Genomic DNA, 17,122 nt, shown 5'->3' with positions numbered 1-17,122 from the left:
ATGAATGTCCTTAGATGTTCATAGGCTGATACATCTCCTCTAGATACTTCTCCCCCTCATACGTCAATGTCTTCCCCCTCGATTCCAGCGCCTCATCCATTCTCTCCTCAGTACTAAACCCGATGATGGGGGACGTGACCCTCCTGTTGATCCACACCAAAGCAACCGTGCTCATCTTCCATCCATGTTTCTTTGCCAGCTGCTAGAACATCTCCGCCGACTTGCCCGTGTGCAGTGCTACATCAATCTTCTTCGTGAACTTACCCGTGTCTGCCCTTACTGGCGGAGCGGGCCCTACTATAGAGCCAGACTTGTCCAGCGCCAGTCACATCATATACCACGGGATTCCCTCCCGCTACGGTAGCTCATCGCTCTCTATCCTCGTAGCCGCTTTTGCCAACTTATCGGCCTTTTCGTTTCCCTCGATCCCCGAGTGCCCTAGGATCCAGTGCATCGTGACGTAGTGCATCGTGATGTTATTCATCCTGAGCTTCGTGATCTCTGCTACCACTCCCTAGCACGTGCTTGGCCTCCAACTCCGTACCGAGAGCAGCGCCGACTACGCGTCCGCGAAGATCCGTATGCTGGATGCGTGTACAGGGCGCCCAGCAGCGTCGCAGGTCGTACATGACGGGTCCCGCGGCTAGTTAGCCGCCTCGCTGATGGCTAGTAGCTTAGTGAGGTGCGCGTCTGCCTGCTCGGAGCTGGCCACCGTCTTCGAGATACATACTTTAGATAGAAGTGCGTAAATGCCAATTCTCGCCCTGCCGTTGCGTACGGATACATCCACATAGATGTCGGCCTATCCAAGCTTACACTATCTCTTTGGCCCGCTCTTCGTCACACACCACCACTTCGGCTCGAGCCACTCACGGCGGGCAGGCATATGGCTTGACCTCCAGCACCTCGTCCACCTGCACCACGCACATCTCCGCGATCTGCTGGAGCGGCAACCTGTGCCGTCTGTAGAGCCTCTGTCGTTTGATCATCCAGTGCGGGTGGGACTGACCCAGCTTGTGAATAGACACCCAGAAAGAGATCGCCTGTTTGTGAAGCCTTTGCTCTAGCGGCAGCAGTCCGGCCTCGACCTCTGCAACCGACAGTGCGACGGTGCGGAATCCTCTGATGACTACCTGTGCTGTGATCCTCTGTACCTGTTGTAGAAGCCGCCTCATTCCTGTGTCGCAATCGGGTACCATATCGGCGACCCATAGTCCGCCACCGGCAGCACCGCACTCATCCCCAGCTGCTTGACCGTCTTCGGCTGGAGTCCCTTTAGTCTGTGCAATGCCAGCGCTGCCTTCGTTGCCTTGCCGGCTTTGTCCGCCAGGTGCACTTTGAACCGCACTTCTTTGTCGAGCGTGACCCCGAGAATCTTGACCCTGTCCGTTGGCGGGACCTCTTTCCCTCTGAACCGGAGTGGCCCGCTGCTGTCCCTGCCAGCTCCTTTGTATCGCGCCAGGTGGATGAAAGGTGTTTTAGCAGCCTCGAATTCGGCGCCGCTAGTCCGTTCCCACCTCTCGAGCATCGGTACGATCTCGTCTTGGATAGTCTGCGTGTTCTCCTCCGCCGAGGGGCCCGCAATCCACGCTGGGTAGTCGTCGACAAACGCCATCGAGCTGCCATTCCCCGGTGCACTCTGCACCAGTACATTTAGGTCCAGCATCCTCCCTCAAGATCCGGTCTGCAAGAAACTTATTTCCACCTAAGTTCTTTGGTCTAAATTGATAGCTTCAGGGACTTTATTGACCGTTGACATGTCCTCCTGCAGTCCAGATAAACCGCTCCTACCAGTGCTTCAATTGTCGAGGCAGCAGTCTCCTGTGGCACTTCGCCCTTCTGTCACGGATTTTTCGCGACACAGTTTACCAATCCGCTTTCTTGAGCTAGCCGGCTCAGCTTCCTATTCCTGCATAACTCTTTCACTTCATCAAAGCCCTCCTCTGACAAGGTCAGTCTCTCCAACCACCTTCTGGAATATGCACTTACGAGTACTGTTACCAGAGCTATACTATGGTTTCAGAACAGTCTCCTGTTAGACCAAATCGCCCAGGAGAGTAAGACGCTTATTCCCTTCCACGTCTCCTTGGATATCCTCGCTCGAAGCCGGTGCTCCTGCGGCGAGCAATTCTTCGTCGAGCAAGTCTCAGTTCGCGAATCGATAGCGGAAGATGTTCTCAACAGGATGCTCTGCCATTGTGCAAGATGACCCTGCTTTAAATATTGCGTCCATATTGGACCTCCAATAAAGGCGCAATATCGTTAATAGTAGATATGCACTGACATAATGGGATCGCGTCTAGTCAGTCAGGCATTGTTGAAAACTTCAGTGGCGTCCACACAATCGCTGGGGGAGCAACACCCGTCGAGTACCGTATCTGATATCTATTAGTAAATGTCAGCGGGTCTCTACGACATGATGAAATATGGTCCAAACAGCCAGCCGATACACCCCTCTAGCTAATAGGTGGCTTTGGCCTCGTGTACTACCCACTGCATCTTTGATGAGAAGACGATCGGCGAATTCCGCAAGAAAGACTTGAATAGCATGAATGTCCTTGTCAATGGAGATAATATTGTTGGAATCATCGACTGGGACACGGCTGGTTGGTACCCAGAGTATTGGGAAATACGACCGCCTATAACGTCAATCCATACAATGGGTTCTAGAAGGATGAGATAGGCAAATTTCTCGAAGAATATCCAGAAGCAGCTGAAATGGAGCAGCTCAGGCAGAAATACTTTGGAGCATTTTGACCGGCAAATCTATGGATCATACTTGCTTTGTATATTCCTCTAATTCTTTCGAACGACCTAGGAGTAGCATTTCTCCTCAGACTAAAGTTTCTCCAGTGCAACCTATGAACCAGAATCAGAAATGAGTCTAGTCTATTGTGCGGATATCGGTGCACCTCAGGGGATAACCTCCTTCTCCTCCAGCAGATCATATGTCGGCACGGTACTAGCCCTCCATGTCCCCGACCCATCATATCGCCTCTGTTGTCGCTTTTGCGCGATATAGATATTCGAGGTTTGCTCAATCCTCTGCCAATCCGTTACCCTTGTTCCTAAACTCTTCCTATCAGCTTCCAACGCCGCAATTGCATCCCTGACCCAGATGCGGCAGGTCCACGCTGGATTATCCTGTACAAGGGGTACTTCAGCAAGCGTCTCGGCCAACTGGGCCCCATCTACAGCCTTTCCAATCCTGACCCGCGCTAGTAGCATACTGGTTTGTGCCAGGGGATATCTAGTGCCTCATAATGCTATACATGGCGCCCAGGCCTCGGTGGATCGAGTCTCCGTCTTGTGTGGTATCGAAAACCCCTTCCGCCTTCGACTTCGTTCTTAGGCCCTATAATAATGGCCTAGTGGTAGGTGTTGGGGTCCTGCCCGCCACGAGCGTATATAGCGACATAGATGCAGTCTTTGTTAGAGGCAGCCATTGTAGCTAGTGAAGAGAAGTTGAAAGGGTTCTGTTAACGCCGTTAGCTAGATCCTGTCTCTAGAGCCACTCTCCACATACAGATCTAATTAACAATCAGAACGTGTTTGAGGTCGGTATTTGGGAATAGATGGTCTTTCTAGAAAGGGTTTCTTCGCTGTGTGTTGGCTTATTGTTTCATTTTTGTCACTTGATAATGACCGAATATACAGCATTCGATTTAAATATACATTTAAAACTTTAGTTGGATATTTACTCTACCTAATATGGAGCGATTCGATTTTGCGGATTTTGTTTAATCTTCAAAATGGCGAGGTTGCGAGGCGATTCGCTTGTTCCACAAAGCGCGGGCTGCGTCGCAAGGACAAATAAAAGACGACCGCATCGTCACTCAGACCATCATCCATACCTCCCCCATCCTAAATATATAATCTCCATCACGTTAATCGCCAGCGAGAGCCTGCCATTACACGCTTCTAGACTGCTTCGTACAACTAACTATCAAACGAAAAAGCCTCGCAGAGCCGCCGATTCTCTTAAACTATCGTCATTCAATATAATCAGCTGCGCCTCCCCCGTTAATCTCCAAACTATTAGAAACCATGCCTCGCAACAAACCCCGTCTCCAGCTCGCTCTCTACGCGCGGTCGAAGCACCCTGGAACTTACCACTACGCGCTCTTAATTTCTCCAAAAAGCACCAAAAAACAGCAGGCCAATTCGGCCACAAAACATCACGTCAAAAACACGCTTCAAAATATCTCCGGCGAGCTCACACAGCCATGGCGCTACGAGCGTCTTGCCATCTCGGATATCCAGCTTGAACAACGTCTACTAGTCCGTATCGTTGTAGCTAAAGTTACGTCCCCAGATGCACTTGAAAGGATCCTTGAAGCAGTGCCGGTTTACCAGATCGATGACCCGAATCAAGCGAAAGCGCAATCGTTCACTTGTTTGACGTGGGTTCGAGCTGCGCTAGAGGAGCTGGGGGTGCATGGAGCAGTAGCTGAATTGGGGGAGTGGGAGGGGATTCAAAAGAAGGCACTAGAATACGTGGAGAGGAAGAAGGAGGTGGGGAGGTGGAGTGTGGGCTGGAAGGGGGAGGTAGGGGTGCCGATGTTGGATTTACTTGACGGGAGAGAGGTTGTTGGGTAGGAGGCCGGACTTAATCACCCAATTGCAATTCAGAGACAGCATTAAATATCAAGGTGACTAGCAAAAGGATCAACAAAACGTATTTACTAGAGTGCTTTATAAAGGGTGAACTTATGCATTCCCGTTCAAATTCTCAATTCATTCGACAGCTAAAAGCCAACCTTGAAATCTCTATTGGCCGTAGCAGCGGTATCCAGACGCCCATACGCAATTTTCTTGCCTGGTCGCTTCGCCAAGGCATACCCCATTCGCAGTGTTGTTAATCTAAGTCAGTATGTTAGCGTCAAGCTAAAACACTCTTAATCGGACATTACATTACATGTCTTCTATTAAAGCAACGGGCCTGATGTTTCTCAAGATCTCTGCGAGATTGTTAGGACCGGACAAAGGACGAGGGATAGGGACGCGGGACTGACGTAGCTATATAATCAAACCAGTGTGGGATCAAGAGGGAAGCAATTAGACAAACAGAAAAGGAGGCAGCCACTTGGGCCGTCACTACCTTTATGTAGGATACTAGATCATCGGTAGTTTCACCCTGCTGCCGTTAATGGGGTTGATTGGAAAGCGGGATGGTAAAAGTGCTGATGATGTACGGACTTTGTGGGGATAGAAGCGTTAACGTCGTGCGGGGCCATTCTGCCTCTTGCAGCATTGACCTAATCGCCATTGCAGCTTGTGTTTCGGTTGCATAATTCTCCGTTAGATGGGAGATGTGGCGACTGGAGTCGGGGGGTAAAGTTATGGGTTGTCCGACCAAGCATAACCTTGTTGGACAATTCATCATTCTGCACATTGGGTCACACACGGCATAATGTGAAGCTAATTCGAGATATATCGTATTAACACCCTCAAATCCAGCCAGACGATGATCAGTTTAGTTCCTCTCTGCTAATGGTATGTACATGGCTCCACCAAACTGAAGATCGTAGCGACAACGAATGCGATAATATAGTCAAGGAATCTGTATCAGCTCATATCCGCCATGCGGCAGGAATTGTTCTCAGGCCTCAAATTACTTTTGCAAGAGGCAAAGAGCGCGAACATACAGCCAGCGCAAAACAAGACGGAGCACGCATGCTGAGCCAAGGGTGGAATTTTTGAGGTGCTTGAGCCCATGGTATTGTTTTATTGAAACTGTTTTAGAGCTTATCCCCAAGGCGCCCAGTCGCATTCCACAATGCAGAAAAGCTTATATGCCCGTGAAAGAAACCCGTAATCTCCATCTCCGTAACCGCCTAATCCTCAACAATATTGCCCCGCTCCGACACGTACAGACCGTCCAAGAACTTTCGGATATCCTTATTGCGGACTCTGCAGATTTGCTGGATATCGGCAGCACTTTGGGAGACGTCCTCGAGGCTCTGTGGTGAGAGTTAGTGTAGTATTCCAACAGGGGAAATAGATGTTCCCTACGTTTCCGCTCAGCTGGAGCTCGTCCTTGACGTTCTTGGAGGCCTCGACCTCAACACCAGGCCGCATGTTGACCCTTCGGACGATCTTCTCGCCGATAAAGTTCCTGATCTCAACTTCCCAGCAATCGGTGTCCTTGTTCTTCTCGAGGTTAACGTTGATGGGGAAACTAGATTCAGGGTTAGTATTGTTCACCCTGGCCCTGCCTAGATCGAGCGTATCGCAAAGCCTGGGATTGGCTGCGGTCGGAAGCAGGAGTGGAGGAGCGTACTGGGCATAGACGTATCGCATCCTATGAATACACGTTAGCCCACAAGTGCATAAATTCGCTTCGCTCTACGCTTACTTGTACTTGAATCCCTTGGTGACGCCAATGATCAAGTTGTTCTGCGCCATGTTAGCCCAACCGTTCCACTCGAGCCTTCACTTCCGGTATCTAGACGTGGCAGTGAAGAAGACGTACGATGATGGTGCGGACGGTTCGAAGGGTAGCGACGCTCTTTCGGGATCCGTGGTGGAGCTCGATCTTGATGACATTCTGCTTCGGCTGCGCAATCCTTAGTCCACATTTCCAGCGTTTCTTCACTGTTCAGACGTACGTGCGAGAAGCTGACAGCCAAGTGACCGAGTGACTTTGTCAGTTTTCCCTAGTATCGTGAGTATTCCGTTCGTGGAGGGTATCGCGGTGGTCTTACTCGAGGGCCTGGAGGTGGAAAGCTATCAGTCAATGAAGCTCGCTAGTCTCAACAATTGGGAAACGGTACCTTCGACAACGACATTCCTGGTCTTAATGGAGACCTTCACCCCCTCGGGGATATCGAGCAGTTCCTCTGAATGTCTGTACCGAGCTTGTCAGCTGGGTCCGCAGCGTATCCGAAGTTTTGCAGAAGACAGTTGACCGGGTGCGCAAACCCAAATAACCAATTCTCGCGGTAAAAGGACTGTAACCGATGGGAAATGGGTATGCAACAACGTACATGTACTTCATTTTGAGGGATGCTGCGGCGTCGAGTTGTTGTCGATGGGGTCGATGTCGAAATCGATTTCGTTTGTGGGCTCTGGATCGGAAAAACCACTAGCCGACTACCCGCGCTAAGCCGCTTTAGCATTGGCCGAAGCGCAACACCAACTGAGCAACTCCACCTGCATCACCCCTTCTGCATCACATTTCTAGCATGACAAGGCTGCTTGAGGGCGTAATTTTGTTGTCATTCTCATTTACCATTGATTGCACCGTGAGTATTAAAACTTAAAACTATCCCAGTTCACCTTTTGTTGGGGCACTCGTGTTAAGTCAATAACATCTCCACAAAACCGTCCAGCTCATCAGTCATGTCAACTCCCAATACACTTAATTTCCTCCCTCTCCCTCATGCCGGTGCAATCTTCCTCCTCATCCACCCCATTAACGGTCCTCCCTCGAAAGGCCCGTCTCCACCTTTAACCTCTCCTTTGACAACTTCAGCCCATTCCAAACTCTTAGCATCTGATTCGACTTCTACCTCGCCCATTCCTTCACAAAACGCGCTTTATCTCCATATCCGTCTCTGCCCCCCTCCTCCTTCCCCACATTTTCTCCCTCTTCTCTCCTCTGACGCCTCCACCAAGCCCCCAACGACAGCTGCAGAGGTAGAAGGATCATCAAAGAACCCAATGGCATCGTATCCACCAGTTGTTCTGCGTATTTCGTTAGCATAACAATCAAACCCGCTTCTCGCACTTCCTCCTGAGCCAGTGCCACGGTATCTAGGAATGGTGAGAACGGAAAGGTTTCCGGAAGCGTTATGCAAAGCCCAATGGTGAGGATTCGGTAATAGCAGTATCGCGTTAATGTCTCGTGTAAATTTACCCATATAAACGCCAGCGACTCTGGAAAATACACTGCGAGATTGGAGGACGTGGTCGGTGTCCACTCTGCATATCCGCAGTGAGAGCACCTGCAATGAGTGTGTCAAGGTTACTTTCGTAGAGTTTCTCCGCGAGAGCAGTCGCGGACATCGTGAGAGTAATGTTGTAGGAATCTTACTGTATTTCTCGAACAATGCGCATGAGTCGGGGTAGTCGGATCACTTGCTGCATGATAGCTTTGTATGCACTACAGAAGGCGAGGCATTCTGTGGCATACTCTGGAGGCAGGAAGTATAGTCACTCTGTGGTGTCGAAGGCGGAGTCGGCTCCGTTTAGAATGGCTTCGGTGAACTCGAAGAACATTTACCATGAATCCAAGCATATGATAAATCGGATGATGTCTGACCTCATGAGGAAGTGAAGAATCAAACAACGATCGACTTAAATCATCCTCATCGGCATGCGGTCCCCTCGCCACAAGCAAATCTGTCAATCCGCGACTATAAGATACCCAGCGATTATTCGTCGGCATGTATAGCAACAACAATAGCACCCTCTCCGAGTTTCGAATTCTCCTTTACGAATTTCGGCACTTTCCTATTACGATACTAAGCCCAATTCTTTTTTAAGAATGGACTGCATCTTAGACGGTGCTCGTCACACTGTGGGTCAGAATTGGGGAAATTTTTGTTTATTATTATTTGCGGTATGGGGATTTTACAGAGTTCTAATGCGATATGATACTTGCTTTAAATTTGCACTGTCGGCAGATGTCGCATTTACTGATTCGGGTCATTTGATAACTACTGAAGAACAAGTAGGCGCGAGTCGTGATTAGGGTGAAGTTATATGACCGTAAGAGAACTTCAGAAAAATGTATATAATGACGTAGAATGGTAAATCGAGGCTTGAATCATAACTGAACGGTCTATATCTTCACGGTTTCAAGGTCCACACCTTTGGAGACCTTCACCAAAGCAGGTAATTCCATCCTACAAGGCAGCCCCTGACATTATTCTTACGCAGACAGACTTAATATTACCCGGAATCAGGGACAGACCGTATATGCAACTTCGCAAAAACTAGCTTGAAGGGGTAGTTTTGACATCGATCTCGGGTCGGAGCAATAACTTATGCTGATGTAACTACGTGAAGCGGCTGAGTCACTCACTCGGAGACACCGAATTTATGAGCTGTAAAAATGATTCTCTAGATGGTAAGGGGACGCGGGAAGCAATGCTGAAATTGAATATGAGTTTGCAGGTCTTTTACATACTCTTTCCCTTTGACTGCGTGCTTTGGAGTAGAGAAAGGCAGTGGAATCTAGCACACTGATTATATTCGGCTCCTAGCCCGTCGTCTTCTCTGCAGTGAGCGCAAGATTTCATAGAGAATAAAACCAACAGTTTTCCATCTAGCTACTTCTCCATAAATACTACGTCCATACTGGGACGTCAATACCAGACGCCAGGGTTGTTCATTTCCGCTGACCACGGCCAAACTGATCTATGTCCAACCAGAAGCACCATTTCTTCTGCGATGCGGGTGGTGGTTTCACTTCTTCCGTCAAGCTGGCGGTTCGAAGATCAGTACGACAAACAGCATCACCATAAGAGATTGCAAACTGAAACTTCCCTAAGTAACCTGTCCGACAGTTGTGAAGCTAGGGCTGGAGTTTGTGAAGGACTTTTAGTTAGGATGAAGGACAGATTGGGTGTCTTAGCCGCAGAAATCAAATCCAATACATATTACTAACAGAAACGTAGGTTATCGCTCACCGTGATGGATGGTGAAGCTCGGGGCAGTTTGGAAAAGGTTTGGAGGAGTTGCCAAGATGCGTCTGGATAAAAGATTTTCCGATCCTCGAAAATTTCGGTTTGCAGCGCTAGAATTTTGTAAGACGATTTTCAGTCAATATCAACGACTTTTTATATAAACCATGGGACCCCGTAGAAAACGCCAGCGCCTTTCTGTAGATGGCTCAGAAGCCGTAACTGCGATTGGAGAGCCTGAACAGCCCTCCGATGTCGTCGAACCCACTCCCGAAGGCCCTCCAGCTCCCAAACAGGACCTCCAACACCGTCGCTCGCTCTTCGTTCGCTCCCTAGCCGCGACTGTCACTACCGAAGACCTCACGGAGCACTTCTCCGAGTCGTACCCAATTAAACATGCCCTAGCTGTCCTCGACCCAGCGACTAAGCAATGTAAAGGCTATGGATTTGTTACCTTCGCCGACGCCGAGGATGCCCAGAGGGCGAAAGAGGAGCTAGATGGCTCGCAATTAAAAGGACGAAAAATAAGGATAGAGATTGCAGAGCCTCGCAATCGCGACGTGGACTCTGAGGTTCCGGGCCACAAGAAGAGCATCCCCTCTGCCGCTTCTATTGAGGCGAAGGCAGCGCGAGTGAAGGAGAGGAAGGAGCAGCAGAACCATCCTCCAAAGCTAATTGTTCGCAATCTACCGTGGAGCATAAGGACGCCAGATCAATTGGCGGTGTTGTTCCGGAGCTATGGCAAGATCAAACAGGCTATTTTGCCAAAGAAGCCGGATGGGCTGCTCCACGGCTTTGGCATTGTTCTTTTGAGGGGGAGGCAGAATGCTGAGAAGGCAATTACAGGGGTCAATGGCAAGGAGGTGGATGGCAGGACACTAGCTGTTGATTGGGCAGTGGAGAGGGAAGCGTGGCAAAATCTTCAGAGTACTGCCCAGGAAGAGAATGCAACTGACCAGGCAGGTGGGCCGGCAACCCCTGAGAAGGATTTCATTATGGAATCAGACGCTGAAGATGGGGATGGCGAAGCAGACGAAGAATCCGACTTAGGAGATAGCAACGCCGACTACGAGGACATCTCCGACAGCGAGGATGGTGGTGTGGAGATCGAACCGGAAACGACAAAACCAAAGTCCGACTCTAACAACACACTCTTCATCCGAAATCTTCCCTTCTCAGCCGACGATGAAGGCTTGAAGGAACACTTCGAACAGTTCGGACGCATCCGCTACGCTCGTGTAGTCCTCGACCATGAAACCGAACGACCTAGGGGCACTGGGTTCGTATGTTTCGCGCAAGAAGAAGACGCTACCAGCTGCTTGAGGGGCATCCCACGAACGAAGCTTCAGAAGACAACTGCCGAAAAGGATGGCTCTACCTTCACTGTCACCCGTTCGATCCTCGAGAACGAAGATGCAGACCCGACGGGAAAGTACACAATGGACGGTCGCATCTTACATATCTCACGCGCAGTCGATAAAAGCGAGGCCGCACGTCTCACTGCCGAGGGCGCTGCATCACGCTTTACTCGCGATAAAGACAAACGCCGACTGTACCTTCTATCTGAGGGAACCATCTCCACAGACTCGCCGCTCTACCAGAAGCTCTCTCCATCGGAAATCACACTGAGAGAATCCAGCGCCAAGCAGCGGAAACAGCTTATCCAGAGTAATCCCTCCTTGCATCTTAGCTTAACCCGATTATCCATCAGAAACATTCCCCGAAGTATCACGAGCAAAGACCTAAAGGCCCTCGCCCGCCGGGCTGTTGTTGGCTTCGCCGAAGACGTCAAAGCTGACAAGCGGCAAAAGCTGTCCAAGGAGGAGCGTCTCCGCGGCGGAGAAGCCATGCTCGTCGCCGAAAAGATGCGCAAGAAACGCGGTAAAGGCATCGTCAAGCAAGCTAAAATCGTCTTTGAGACACCCGAAGGCAGTAAAGTCGCTGAAGGTACCGGCGCTGGCCGAAGTCGGGGATACGGCTTCATCGAGTACTACACACACCGAAGCGCGCTGATGGGACTGCGCTGGCTGAACGGCCATGCTGTGGACTACCGAGTTAAGGGCGAGTTGCCAAAGGCAAAGAAAGCGGCCAAAGAGGCAATGGAGGATAGGAAGAAACGTTTGATTGTCGAGTTCGCTATCGAGAATGCAAACGTAGTTCATCGGCGCAGCGACCAAGAGGCCAAAGCGCGAGAGCACCCGAGAGAGAAGACTAAGGGGAATGTGGATGGCGTCAATGGTGGTACTGGCACGACATCTGTACCTGCCTCAGCAGGCAGCGACTCGAAGAGACAGGGAAGTAAACGAAAACGTGACTCGAGTGCTGCTGCGTCTGCTGTTTCGAGGAAGGGTACGAAAGCGCGGGGGACAGGCGCGGCTGCGGGAAAGGAGGCTAATGCGAGTATGCCGACGAGGGATGGGAAGATCGCGCAGAGGTCGAATATTATTCGGAAGAAACGCATGGTGAGACGGGCGAAGAAGGCGGGTAAGGCTGTGTAGATCAATAATTCTTTGGGTTTTTTGAGAAGGAGATTGGAGTGTCGATCAGTGACTCGAGTGACCAAGCTGTGGGTCGTAAATCATAATTATTAACTACCTAAGTTACTGTAGATACACTCCACACCAACATATGTTCCATCCATGACCCCCCATATCCTCTCTTTCTCACCCCCACTCCCATTCCCACCCCATTACCCCTGTCTCCACATCCAAACATCTCTACTGCAATTTTCCGGCCGCACCGTGAAATGATTCGTCCGAAACTTTTCCTTCGCTCCACTCCACACTTATCACATCCCTTGTAACTCGCTTTCGTGTACCACGTGTGCTACATGCGTATTCGCTGCCATGCATTGCGGGCTGGCTCCGACGGCTGGGGGCATGGGGTTAGGGGTGCGGTGATGTGCAGCAACCGCTGGGGAGAGAATGAGTGGGGCTGCGATGGAATGAATTGGCGGCTTCATATTTGCCTTGACTGCACTCTCTATTTACCAGCGTGCAAGCTTTACTACAAAATTTAAGTCTATAACAAATCTTAAAGAATCCTGTAGCTGAGCCCTGCTGTAGATAAGGGAATCTGGTCAATACCTGTAGGATTCTACTTGAGCCTCTTTATCTAGGGTTCATATCTATATACGCTTTCTACAACTAAAACTATGGGTCTATTCTTTAAGGGTGCAACACCGTGGGATGGTACAGGATAGGATGAGAAGTGGATAGCAGCACTCGTTATTCTTGTCATAACTGCTAGAGAGCGCTGGGGTGGAGAAAGTTATAGATGGTTACGGCGCCACATGATGCTCGCTGAAAAGAACCCGGCGACATCAGGTCACAGATCTGTGGGATTTTCGTTAGGTGTCCTAATGAGACTCTCTGGCAGGCAAGCCTTCGAAAAGACAAGAAAAAGGCTAGCTAAGCAATCTAAAGAGAAAAATCTGCCCCCTATTTCCTTCGAGCTAAAATTTGTGAAAGATGTAGCCATTCGTCGCATATCATACGTATGGGAGAACGCTGTCGCGGGGACTTTTGATGTGAGTACTCGGTAGTAGAATATGTAGTGTTGCTGTCTCTTTTCATGGATTGATTGGAAGCTGAGACGGTGCTAGACTGGCTGTACCTGTCTGTGGGCTGGGGGTATTGGACGTAGCGAGTCTGGAAGGATCCCAAGGATTGACCTGTATGTTCTCCAGAAGCGTTGGTGCGAGGTGGGCAGGGAGCAGGAATGCTTAGCAAGCAAAAGGGGTGTTTTTGTGCTGAGCCCCGCTAGGTGCGTTAGAGCTTCTGTACATCTGCAGATGTTCCCCAATAATCAGTCTGCGTGATGCGGGATTCAGCGGTTGAACCCAGGGGATGTGCGGAGAAAACTCATGCAGGACATCTAGCTGGCCAGCCTCGAATGAAAGGAGATGGGTAGAAGCGGATGCGGATGCATGGCTCCACTGTGAAGTGAATAATTAGAGCGTAGGGTCTTTCACCTTTCGCCTTGTCGGCACAAAAGCTTCAGTGCGGTAGCACTGACACTAGCATTAATGCAGATTATATAGAGAATGGAATGTAGCACCTCCGCTACCCAGTTCTTCAGCTCTTCATCATGTCTCAGGAAGAGGCCCGCGAACCGTGTGCCACAAATAGATTTGTACATGGAACAGTGTCCATGTGGAAAATCGGGTGGGGCTTCCAAGCCTATAGGGGATTTGCATGAGGCGCTAAGGGAGGTGGAATGAGAAAATGTGATGGAAAGAATTTACTACCACGCTATGGGCTCTGTGGTCCGCTACGTATTCACACAATATTTTCATTCATAGCTCTGTGCTACATTTGCTAGAACGTACAAAAGCCCCTTCATGGGGGCATGGAACAGGTTTCAGTGGGAATGCAGGACATGGGTAATCAGAAGGGAAAAATCTGCGAGGAAACATCTGCAGGGAAGCTGAAGGAGAAAACTCGACGCTTGGCAGTATCCAGCTCGGGCCGGCAGCGGGGCAACGGGAAGTGGCGAGAGCACGCACGACGACAGGCAAGCTAGGTGGGAGAGACACATGGGTGCAAGGGGCTTGTGCAGGTGGTTGCAGGGAACAAATGTTTGCCATGAGCAAGGCGTTCAAAAATCTGATGTATAACTTTTTCTTCATCACTTGGAGATTCCTGGCTACCCAACTCGAACCCGCTGAGTATGCTGTTTTTGCAGGGACACGGGATTGCGGAAGAGATTATGCGTGTCGCTGTGTTTCCCTATTGTAACGATAATGTGGCCGGAAGTTCCATCGTGCGTGGTTGTAGAGGCACAGGACGAGAGTTGGGGACCTAGGAGATGCTAGTCGAAGATCGAGGTGGAAAGATCGGAATCTGAATGCTGAGGTCATCTCTAGGCCAGGAAATCTTTGTCCGAATTCCTGGGTGACGGTCGCCGCCGGGCGCGCTGAAGGAGATTCGTGTGACTGGAATGACTCGAAGTTCTGTGCAGCTTTCCACTTTCGATATCCTCAGTTGGGTGACCACAGCAGGCTAGGATGGTGAATTCAAGAACCACCCACTTTTGAGATATAAAGGCGAGTGGATTTGTGCGATTTGAACCATCTCCAGATTTCAGCCCACATTGCTCCATTCCCCGCACTTCTACAGATCTGCCTGAGCACGGTGACCAAGCCTAGCCATCAAGCGCTGCAAAGATCTGCCGCCGGTGTCCGTTTATGCGTTGGAGAGAGCACCTCTACCGAAAAGGTACGTCAATCAAGCCTTGTCATTGTGGTAATATCAACTAATCCATTAGGCCAGCTTCAACTTTGACTTTAACAACTCCATTTCCGAATTCGAATTCTGCTCATCCACGTCATGTGCTTTTTCGAGAGAGTACACTTTCAACAGTGCGGACACGAAGAAAAGAGAGTCACAAGCCATTGCCACTTTGCCCGCAATGATCCCCTCCATCAATGCTTTGGTGTCTGGACGATGAAGCGAGAGTGGTGGGTCCGTGAGAGAATGTGCAAGGATTGCTGCGCGAACCAAATCCCCATGATCCAGACCAATGGAATCAGGAGGGAAAACACACAACCAGTTTACAGCATCGCAAAGGGAAGATAAGCCGCTAGAGCCTTGTACTCCATAAAGATACGACGAGATAGTTTGAGCCGGTAGCAAACCGACCTGTTCGTTTTCAGGGACTTCAGTGGCGGTTTTAGTGCTGATAAGAGGAGGACGAAGGCAAATAAATGGCAGGTCCATCTGATTTCGTTGGTTTCAGCAGCTATGTATTCACACCTGAGGTTATGTTGCCACGGCGCCGAACGATAACACGACGTGGCGATGTTGAGATGGGCTAGACGGTCTAGACGGGCTGTATACCCGTTACCTACTTTCTTTGTTAGTGTTGTATCAGCATCATACGTCACATAAGGTAGAAAGTCAATTTCCAACTGAATGATTCTTTCTAAGCCAATCACGGAAACCTGATTTGCATCGCGAGGAACCAATTGGTGGGGTATATGGTCAAGAACCTGTGTTCCATGACCACCACGGTGGGTTTAAGGTTCGGTTAGCTATCCGAAAAATGGCCGCCGCGTCAGATGTATCACCCGTCGGTTTCAAAAAATAGTGTGTTAGGAAGCGGTCGAGAAATCTATTTAGTGAGGAGTCTCCGGTCGGATATTGACGTTTCCGGAGCGATAAGGCAGTTATTTTTATAGTAAAATATATTAATTTCAGAACGGCCAGCGTGAAGATAGAACCGGAAAGTTGCTGTTGAAGCCCCTTCCCAATGAGTTGACTGGATAGGAATGGGTTGCTGTGACACAAATATTGTTGAGGTTTGGAGCACAGAGTCTGGTCAACCAATTTATGTACTACTTGAGCCGTGAATCCATTGTGATCCTTGTAGGGTTCCCCGTAAGAGATGTGGCGTACTTGTCTACAAATTTGAGCCGGTATCGGATTGAAGCTTTCCAACGATATTATATCGCTTGCTAAAGAAGGTAAACCAGTCGTCGAGAACCTTCTTTTTGTCTTCAGCAAGATCTTCGTACTCAGGTGTGCAGTCCTCTAGTTTTAAGGACGACGAGGCGAGAGCCCGATTTGGCTCCTTGCCCGCAAAAACTAGTAGAGGGCATCCAAAGTTAGTTTCCTGGGTAGACCGAATTCGAAGAACCATACGAATGCCGCAACGAACCGTGATACTGCTTTCCTGGGGCATATGAATCCTTGCCGGTTACGTCGAAAACAGTTCCCTGAAATGTTGTAAATTTTTGATTCACGCAACCACTAACAGCTTCAGCCGGCTTGAAGGACTCTTTGTGGGTACCTTAATTGCGACTAGAGTGGGATATCCTTCATTGGTCCCTACGGAATACTCGTCAGAATGATATCGTGCAATTATGATGTGGCAAAAGCTCACCGTTGCATTTTGATAAGTATTCAGGTGTGATCTGATCGTCTTTTGGGGGAGCCAGCTGAACCGTTTGTTTTGGTTCAAATTTCTTTGTTTGTTCAGTACCGTCGGACATGGTGATCAATAGGAGAAGGGACTGTGATTGGGGTGATGTGTGTCAATTCTTGCGGGTGAGGTTGATATTAGAGACAGCTGGGTGCGGGGTTGTAGTGGCACCGCCACATCAAGGATGCGCCACACTAAAATCCTTTATCACCTGCCGAGATCTGTCTTCACTCATTATACCCCCGACGTCTTCTTTCCATCAACTAACTCGACGACGAAATTGCGTCACCATCTTACATCCCTTTAGGCAGAAATCTGTTCACAGAGCTAGGAAGATACTCTACCAGTAAGGTTCTATCGGCGCGGCGATGTGTAATGAGGGCCGAAATATCTGTTGTGCAAGCCTAAAATGCAACATCTGCCAGTAATGCTACAAACTCTGCCAGTCCATCCCATTGGCGCATGTATTGTCTCTGCTGGGAGCTTGATTTTAGATGTTCCATGAGAACATTCCTTTGTCATCCTGTCTTACTTGACGTCTATCTCGCAGTTGTCTGTTTTCATTT

At 49.6% G+C, this 17,122-nt stretch overlaps 10 protein-coding genes across 10 annotated transcripts; 4 read left to right on the top strand and 6 right to left on the bottom strand.

Moving 5' to 3' along the window:
* Window positions 1-10: 10 nt before the first annotated feature.
* Window positions 11-454, bottom strand: BDR25DRAFT_352073 (uncharacterized protein; the record flags this gene model as incomplete). The annotated part of the gene is made up of 3 exons (XM_033694967.1): window positions 11-170; window positions 222-275; window positions 360-454. 3 exons carry the CDS (start codon window positions 452-454, stop codon window positions 11-13), a joined length of 309 nt encoding a protein of 102 aa, XP_033550417.1.
* Window positions 455-1,171: 717 nt separating this feature from the next.
* BDR25DRAFT_386375 (uncharacterized protein) lies at window positions 1,172-1,728 on the bottom strand (the record flags this gene model as incomplete). Its single annotated transcript, XM_033697998.1, has 1 exon — window positions 1,172-1,728. The coding sequence occupies exon 1, from the start codon at window positions 1,664-1,666 to the stop codon at window positions 1,172-1,174; it is 495 nt and encodes a 164-aa protein (XP_033550416.1). The 5' UTR covers window positions 1,667-1,728.
* A 1,185-nt stretch (window positions 1,729-2,913) lies between these two features.
* BDR25DRAFT_311806 (uncharacterized protein) lies at window positions 2,914-3,228 on the bottom strand (the record flags this gene model as incomplete). The annotated part of the gene is made up of 1 exon (XM_033691257.1): window positions 2,914-3,228. One exon carries the CDS (start codon window positions 3,226-3,228, stop codon window positions 2,914-2,916), a length of 315 nt encoding a protein of 104 aa, XP_033550415.1.
* Window positions 3,229-3,877: 649 nt separating this feature from the next.
* Window positions 3,878-4,599, top strand: BDR25DRAFT_332487 (uncharacterized protein; the record flags this gene model as incomplete). Its single annotated transcript, XM_033692754.1, has 1 exon — window positions 3,878-4,599. Exon 1 carries the CDS (start codon window positions 4,048-4,050, stop codon window positions 4,597-4,599), a length of 552 nt encoding a protein of 183 aa, XP_033550414.1. The 5' UTR covers window positions 3,878-4,047.
* A 1,092-nt stretch (window positions 4,600-5,691) lies between these two features.
* BDR25DRAFT_301806 (ribosomal protein L6) lies at window positions 5,692-7,033 on the bottom strand. The gene is made up of 9 exons (XM_033689655.1): window positions 6,990-7,033; window positions 6,777-6,850; window positions 6,708-6,715; window positions 6,612-6,659; window positions 6,476-6,559; window positions 6,359-6,399; window positions 6,284-6,304; window positions 6,016-6,181; window positions 5,692-5,963 (listed from the first exon to the last, which is right to left on the bottom strand). Exons 1-9 carry the CDS (start codon window positions 6,998-7,000, stop codon window positions 5,838-5,840), a joined length of 579 nt encoding a protein of 192 aa, XP_033550413.1. The 5' UTR covers window positions 7,001-7,033; the 3' UTR covers window positions 5,692-5,837.
* A 1,020-nt stretch (window positions 7,034-8,053) lies between these two features.
* On the top strand, window positions 8,054-8,472 carry BDR25DRAFT_352068 (uncharacterized protein; the record flags this gene model as incomplete). The annotated part of the gene is made up of 2 exons (XM_033694966.1): window positions 8,054-8,206; window positions 8,275-8,472. 2 exons carry the CDS (start codon window positions 8,054-8,056, stop codon window positions 8,470-8,472), a joined length of 351 nt encoding a protein of 116 aa, XP_033550412.1.
* Window positions 8,473-9,799: 1,327 nt separating this feature from the next.
* BDR25DRAFT_281458 (RNA-binding domain-containing protein) lies at window positions 9,800-12,130 on the top strand (the record flags this gene model as incomplete). Its single annotated transcript, XM_033687894.1, has 2 exons — window positions 9,800-11,890; window positions 11,927-12,130. 2 exons carry the CDS (start codon window positions 9,800-9,802, stop codon window positions 12,128-12,130), a joined length of 2,295 nt encoding a protein of 764 aa, XP_033550411.1.
* Window positions 12,131-12,420: 290 nt separating this feature from the next.
* BDR25DRAFT_352065 (uncharacterized protein) lies at window positions 12,421-14,735 on the bottom strand (the record flags this gene model as incomplete). The annotated part of the gene is made up of 14 exons (XM_033694965.1): window positions 12,421-12,610; window positions 12,815-12,877; window positions 12,917-12,934; window positions 12,964-13,221; window positions 13,248-13,393; window positions 13,418-13,444; window positions 13,474-13,569; window positions 13,606-13,644; window positions 13,701-13,836; window positions 13,885-13,904; window positions 13,963-14,152; window positions 14,208-14,362; window positions 14,422-14,549; window positions 14,603-14,735. 14 exons carry the CDS (start codon window positions 14,733-14,735, stop codon window positions 12,421-12,423), a joined length of 1,599 nt encoding a protein of 532 aa, XP_033550410.1.
* A 236-nt stretch (window positions 14,736-14,971) lies between these two features.
* On the top strand, window positions 14,972-15,127 carry BDR25DRAFT_165268 (uncharacterized protein; the record flags this gene model as incomplete). The annotated part of the gene is made up of 1 exon (XM_033684086.1): window positions 14,972-15,127. A coding segment is annotated over one exon (156 nt), but the record flags the coding sequence as incomplete, so codon positions are not given.
* Window positions 15,128-15,806: 679 nt separating this feature from the next.
* BDR25DRAFT_301805 (putative progesterone binding protein) lies at window positions 15,807-16,678 on the bottom strand. Its single transcript, XM_033689654.1, has 4 exons — window positions 16,518-16,678; window positions 16,425-16,462; window positions 16,293-16,350; window positions 15,807-16,219 (listed from the first exon to the last, which is right to left on the bottom strand). Exons 1-4 carry the CDS (start codon window positions 16,624-16,626, stop codon window positions 16,035-16,037), a joined length of 390 nt encoding a protein of 129 aa, XP_033550408.1. The 5' UTR covers window positions 16,627-16,678; the 3' UTR covers window positions 15,807-16,034.
* Between the last annotated feature and the right edge of the window lie 444 nt (window positions 16,679-17,122).

Source organism: Lindgomyces ingoldianus (genome assembly GCF_010093535.1).
Source record: "Lindgomyces ingoldianus strain ATCC 200398 unplaced genomic scaffold BDR25scaffold_8, whole genome shotgun sequence".
In the NCBI taxonomy this organism is placed as follows: Eukaryota; Fungi; Ascomycota; class Dothideomycetes; order Pleosporales; family Lindgomycetaceae; genus Lindgomyces; species Lindgomyces ingoldianus.
Note: the sequence above shows the minus strand (reverse complement) of the source record. Positions and strands in the feature narration are given on the sequence as shown.

What these genes read in the sequence shown, in the direction of transcription:
- BDR25DRAFT_301806 (XM_033689655.1), bottom strand. An exon ending in GAACCGTCCGCACCATCATC is followed by an intron (nt 6,400 to 6,475) that starts GTACGTCTTCTT and finishes AACATGGCGCAG; the next exon opens with AACAACTTGATCATTGGCGT. An exon ending in AGCTCCAGCTGAGCGGAAAC is followed by an intron (nt 5,964 to 6,015) that starts GTAGGGAACATC and finishes CTCTCACCACAG; the next exon opens with AGCCTCGAGGACGTCTCCCA.
- BDR25DRAFT_301805 (XM_033689654.1), bottom strand. Translation starts at nt 16,626, where the DNA reads ATGTCCGACGGTACTGAACAAACAAAGAAATTTGAACCAAAACAAACG. An exon ending in ATACTTATCAAAATGCAACG is followed by an intron (nt 16,463 to 16,517) that starts GTGAGCTTTTGC and finishes AGTATTCCGTAG; the next exon opens with GGACCAATGAAGGATATCCC. An exon ending in CCACTCTAGTCGCAATTAAG is followed by an intron (nt 16,351 to 16,424) that starts GTACCCACAAAG and finishes ACAACATTTCAG; the next exon opens with GGAACTGTTTTCGACGTAAC.